Source organism: Alexandromys fortis, unplaced genomic scaffold, assembly GCF_014885135.2.
Source record: "Alexandromys fortis isolate MF-2015 unplaced genomic scaffold, M_Fortis_MF-2015_v1.1 scaffold_369, whole genome shotgun sequence".
Classification (NCBI taxonomy): domain Eukaryota; kingdom Metazoa; phylum Chordata; class Mammalia; order Rodentia; family Cricetidae; genus Alexandromys; species Alexandromys fortis.
In genome coordinates, this window is record NW_026068250.1 from 237,033 (window position 1) to 243,032 (window position 6,000).

Sequence of the window (6,000 nt, forward strand, 5' to 3'; positions counted from 1 at the left end):
ATAAAATAAAAGAGACAATACTTGGGGTACAGGTCATTGAGAAAATGCTTATTTATCATATGTAGTTTCCTAGTTTTGCTCTCTAGCCTTGGGAGAAAAATCCCATAATTTACTAACTATAAAACCTTATATTATGAGTGGCTATTTTACCATCCATATAAGTTGATCACTTTAATGGATTCAGTATGTAAAGTCTTAATAACTTTTTCTCCCTTCTGCCATCACATACTAGCTCATCACAGTTAAGCCGTCTGGAGTGCCAAAGTGAAAGATGTTGAGACTGGAAATTAAGGTCTAGACACCAGGCACACACATGGTAAAAATAAATAAGTGTCCTTGACCCTTTGGCTCCAACAGACTTTCCTCCCCCTCTTCTGTGGGGTTTCCCTGGCTCTGCCTAATGTTTGGCTGTGGGTCTCTGCATCTGCTCCCATCAGTTGCTGGGTGACACCTCTGTGATGACAGTTGGACCAGGCACTGTATTAGAGTATAGCAGAATGTCATCAGGAATCATTTCATTGACTTCTTATTTTTTCTGATAGCCATGTTTTGTTCTGTCCTGGGTCTCTGGGCTGTCCAGCCTCTGTTCCTGTCCATCCAGGCAGTGTCAGGTATGGGCTTCCTCTCATGACAGGGCTTCAGATGGACCAGTCACAAGTTCTGCACCGCCATTGCCCCAGCAGCACATCTTGCAGGCAGGACAGATTGTAGGTCAGAGGTTCTGTGGCTGGGTTGGTGTCCCTGTCCCACTGCTTTCCAGCCTTGTCTCGTTATAGAGGATGGGCAGTCCAGGCTCCATATCCCCCATTCCTGGGAGTCATTGCTATGATCACTCTCATAGGAGCCAGAGGGCTTGAGGAAACCAGGAAAGCATGGCCAACAGGATCTGCTAAGCAGGACTCATAGGGGCTCACAGAGACTGTATGCTAGGTTGTCTGCATATGTTATGGTTGTGTAGCTTCGTGTTCTTGTGGAGCTCCTAACAGTAGGAATGGGGATGTGTCTTTTGCCTGCTCTTGGGACCCTTTTCCTCCTACTGGGTTGTCTTGTTCAGCCTAAATAGAAAAGTTTGTACCTAGTCTTATTGTAACTTGTAATGCCATGTTCAGTTGATATGCCTGGAAGGTCTGCTCTTTTTTTTTGAAGGGAAATGGAGGAGGCCAGTCTGGGCTACATGAGAGACCATGTCACAAAACAAAACAAAAAAATAAAATTGTAACATATTACTAGGTTTATACTAGGTTTATATGATCACAAACAATAGGAGACTTAAGGCAGGAGGACTTCAGATTAGTGGCCAGCCTGGGCAACTAATAACATAGTGAGATCTATCTAAAAAACAAAACAAACAAAACTAAACAGCAACAACAAAATTAGTTAAAGGCAAGAGGGATGGCTGAGCAGGTAAAGGTACTTGCAACAATAGCCTGGAGACCTGCATTTGAACTCTGACCCCCATGAAAAAGTGGAAGGAAAGAATCAATTTTACCAAGTTGTCCTCTGACCTCTACATGCATGTCATGGCATGCAACATGCCTCCCCATTATATAATATTTTTTTAAAATTATCTTCATTTGGTTTCTTCTACTGTGACATGAAGCCAAACCTAAGTAGAGTTTAGAAGTCAATGTGCTCTGAGTCGCGGGGGACAGCTTCAGTTTCACAAAGCCTCTTAATTATCCATCAGGTAGTACTTGTGTAGTGTGTTCTCAGTGACCATTAATTGAAGTCAGTAAATATGAGGTAGTAGAAAACCTATCCTACTTGTAAGAGGATTAATAGAATTATAAATATTCAGGAAAGCTGTGCACATGGGCATAGACACAAAAAAAATAAATAAATAGCTGGGTGGTGCAGGCTTATGCCTTTAATCCCAGCACTTGGAAGGCAGAGACAGATGGATCTCTGTGAGTTTGAGGCCAGCCTGGTCTGCAAAGCGAATTCCAGGACTGGACTATTACACAGAGAAACCCTGTCTTGGAAAATAAAAAAAAAAAAACAAGCAAAAAAACCCAAACAAAAATAAATAAATAAATATAATATAATATAATAAAACATAAAATTATTTTTAAAACCTTGCTATCCTTGGAGGTCATCAGAATGTATGAGAGACATTACTCTATCTGAGGCTTTGGAGTTAGCAAGTCTGTTTTGTAGAGCTTTTGGGTTTCATCTTTGTACATCAGATGTTAGCAGATACTCTCTGCTTTTTTTCTTCTAATCAGACTAGTGATGAATCTGGAAATTCTGCATGCAGTTAGTGAAGAGAGTGATAATAAATAGGTTCCACAGCCTTCTGGGAATGAGACTGCATGTTGGTGGATGAACTCCTCACTTGTCCAGTCACTCTTCCAGTTAGCTCTTAGGGATTAGTACTGTAATAATTGGTACACAGTAAAACGACCCTTGACGTCGTGGTCAAGGTCGGTCTCTTGGCAACTCATAGCCACTTCTGTGGTTCTTAACCATATCTCAGGTAATGGTTCTTTTTAATTTATTTTATAATCTGAAATGTTTTACATGAGAAGGGTTGAATAAAGGGCTGTTTTGCCCTGATATAGGGTCTTAATTCTTTTTGATTGTTTGAGATAGGGTGTCATACAATCCAGACTGGCATTGAATTTGCTGTGTAACCAGTCATGACCTTTAATTTCTGGTCCTTGGGATTCTACCTTCTAAGTGCTGGGATTACGTGTGCTACCTTGCTGGGTACTAGGAATCAAACCCAGCACTTTGTATATGCTAGAAAAGATCTTAACAATTGAGATTCATCTCCAGTTCCCCCACCACCTCTACCCATGCTAGAGACTGAATCCAGGCCCTTTTATTTGCTAGACCTTACTCTTCTACTGAGCCACATCTCTAGTCTGCATGACTGGTCTGATAAGGGATTATAATCAAAATTACATGATTTATTTTAAGATCAAGATTATAAAAATACAAAGTGTTTGTGTGTGTTTTGAAATGGAGTCTCATTTAGCTAAAGCTGCCTTAAGCTTGCTTTGTAGAGGAGGCTGTCCTTGAATTCCTGATCCTCCTACTTCTTGCCTCCTGAGTGCTGGGATTCTAGTCAGAAATGTTATAAAGTATGCATTGTTTCTTTTCCTCATGTAGGAAATACAGATGAAGAGGACTGCAATTGAAGCATTTAATGAAACTATTAAAATATTCGAGGAACAGTGTCATACCCAAGAACAATACACTAAAGACTATATTGAGCGATTTCGCAGAGAGGGGAATGAGAAAGAGATTGAACGGTGAGTGTGCTTAATATATCCCAGTGAGTAATGAAATAAAACTTTTTTTTATTTCTGGTTTCTGTCTTGTTTGTTTACACCCCTCAAGTTGCGCAGCCATGTTGTGTGGAACTGCTGGCTGTTCAGAGTAATGAATGTTACCAACTGGCATCTCTTCTTTTTATGTGTTTTCTCTTATCTCTGTAAGTTCTTAATTCTTTCCCATCCTGTAGGATTTAGGCTAGACATAACCTTTTCCAGAAAAGTCTTCCTCAGTGCTTCATTCCATTAAGGGGTGTTGTGTAAGTGTTCATGTGGTATCTGTCCTGATCCAGGTAGAGCATTTCTATCCAATTGCAAACTCACTAAGGATGGACATGGTGGCTTTCCCCCTAATACAGCCCAACGCCTGTGTCTGTCATAGTCATGCTCTTACGCTAGTAGCTGAGAATGGGGACACGTACCTATAATTTCAGCTGAGGCAAGAGGTTTGCTTGAGCCCAGGAATTCAAGACCAGCCTGTGTAGCTTGTGAGACCCTGTCTCAGACCAACAAACCCAACAAGATATTAGGACCCTTCTGCTTTTGTTGTTATTTTAGCCTTAATATGTCCTACTTTCACAGAATTATGATGAATTTTGATAAGTTGAAGTCACGTCTTGGTGAGATTCATGATAGCAAAGTGCGTCTAGAGCAGGACTTGAAGAAACAAGCTTTGGACAACCGGGAAATAGATAAAAAAATGAACAGCATCAAACCTGACCTGATCCAGCTGCGTAAGATCCGGGATCAGCATCTTGTGTAAGTAACCTGGGCTGGATGCTGAGGGACACACTAGCATCAGGTTATCCCTGGAACTAGAAGTGTCATCAGTGGGAGAACTTGAGAACTGGAAAGCAGTATGTAAGAATTTAGGAATGTGGCCCTGTAGTAAGTAGTAGGCTGTCCCAGAATGACACACATCAAGTCAGAATGTTGTACTCTACTTTATGCAATTACTTGGACACTTTCAGACTGAATTAGCAAAATGTTATAGAGTACAAAGTACATGTTGGGGCTGGAGAGATGGCTCAGTGGTCAAGAGTACATGCTGTTCTCCCAGAGGATCTGGGTTTGGTTCCCAGCACTCACATGGTGGCTCTTAACTGTTTGTAACTCCAGTTCCAGGGGATCTGATGTCCTGTTCTGAACTCTGTGGGTATCTGGCACATACCTGATGCACAGACATAACATACATGCAAGCAAAACAATTATAAAATAAATCTAAAAAAATTAGAAGTGTATGTTGATATTTTCTTAAAACATAAAATCTAGAAACTATGGTTTTACGGTAGAATCATAGAATTATTCCTTTAGAGTAAATTCTACAGATAAGTAAATAGAACAGGTAGTTCCTTAAAAGACTTTTTAAAAAAATTTGTTTATTTATTTATATATACACTTTCCAGAACATAGTGCCAGATCTCATTACAAATGGTTGTGAGTCACCATGTGGTTTCTGGGAATTGAACTCAGGACCTCTGAGAGCAGTCAGTGCTGTTAACCTCTGAACCACCTCTCCAGCCCCCTTAAAGGACTTTTATGTTTAAGAAATGAAATTTGGTGTGTGGTGACACATGTCTATGATCCCAGAACTCAGGAAGTAAAAGCAGTAGTTCAAGAACTAGGAGTTCAAGGCCAGCCTGGGCTACATAGCAAGTTTTTGGCCAGCCTGGGCTATATGAGGCCCTGTTTTTAAAAAGGAAATGTGATGCTGGAAAGATGACTCAGTGGGGAAAGGCCACCAAGCCTGGCAACCTGGTGTCAGTCAGCCTGGGACCTGCACGATGGGGGAAGAACCAACTCCTGTAAATTGTTCTCTGACCTCTACTCAGGGCCATGCCTCTCCCCAATGGAAAAAAATTGAAATTTTGTGTTTAAATAAGAAAAGTGTGTATATAGTAGGCACTTGAGATCCTTTGAGTAGTTAAAACCAATGCTTTTTTTGGTATTTTTCTTTGTTTTTATTTTATGTGTATGAGTATTTTGCCTATGTGTATGTATATATGTGAGCTGTGGTAGATTGAAAGAAAATGACCCCCAAAGGAAGTGGCACTATTAGGAGGTATGATTTTGTTGGAGGAAGTTCACTGTGGGGCAGGCTTTGAGGTCTCTTTTTCTCAAGCTTCATTCAGTGTGACAGTGAGTTGACTTCCTGTTGCCTGTAAGATGTAGAACTCTCAGCTCCTGCACCATGTCTGCCTGTACACTGCCATTGTCCCTGCCATGATGATAATGGACTGAGCCTCTGAAACTATAAGCGAGCCACCCCAATTAAATGTTGACTTTATAAGAGTTGCCATGGTCTTGGTGTCTCTACACAGCAATAGGAACCCTGACTAAGGCATGAACCGTATTCCTGAAGAGGTACTCAGTATTAGCTCCTTGAGGACTGGAGTCACAGATAGGTAACTTATGATGCTGGGAATGAAACCTGGGTAGCTTATAGATGGAGTTTCTCTGTTGTTCCCAAATAACCACAATGAGACTTATTATTCATTATAAATGATCACCCAATAACTTAGGCTTGTTACTAGCTCTTACATTTTAAAATTGACTCATATTTCTTATCTACACTCTGCCACATGCCTTGTTATCTTTTCTTAGTACAGCCAATTCATCTCTTCTCTGCATCTCCTTGTGATTCTGAGACTCCCCCTTCTTTTTTTAAAAAAAATATTTATTTATTTATTTATTACGTATACAATATTCTGTCTGTATGCCT

At 40.5% G+C, this 6,000-nt stretch overlaps 1 protein-coding gene across 2 annotated transcripts in view; it reads left to right on the forward strand.

Annotated features, from left to right (window-relative positions):
• The window catches only part of Pik3r3 (phosphoinositide-3-kinase regulatory subunit 3), a 76,769-nt gene that overhangs the window by 54,378 nt on the left and 16,391 nt on the right, over positions 1-6,000 (forward strand). For both annotated transcript variants that reach the window (XM_050131374.1, XM_050131373.1), the window contains exons 7-8: positions 3,115-3,257; positions 3,861-4,037. In XM_050131374.1, coding sequence (XP_049987331.1) covers positions 3,115-3,257; positions 3,861-4,037 — 320 coding nt within the window. The remainder of the gene's footprint in view (positions 1-3,114; positions 3,258-3,860; positions 4,038-6,000) is intronic.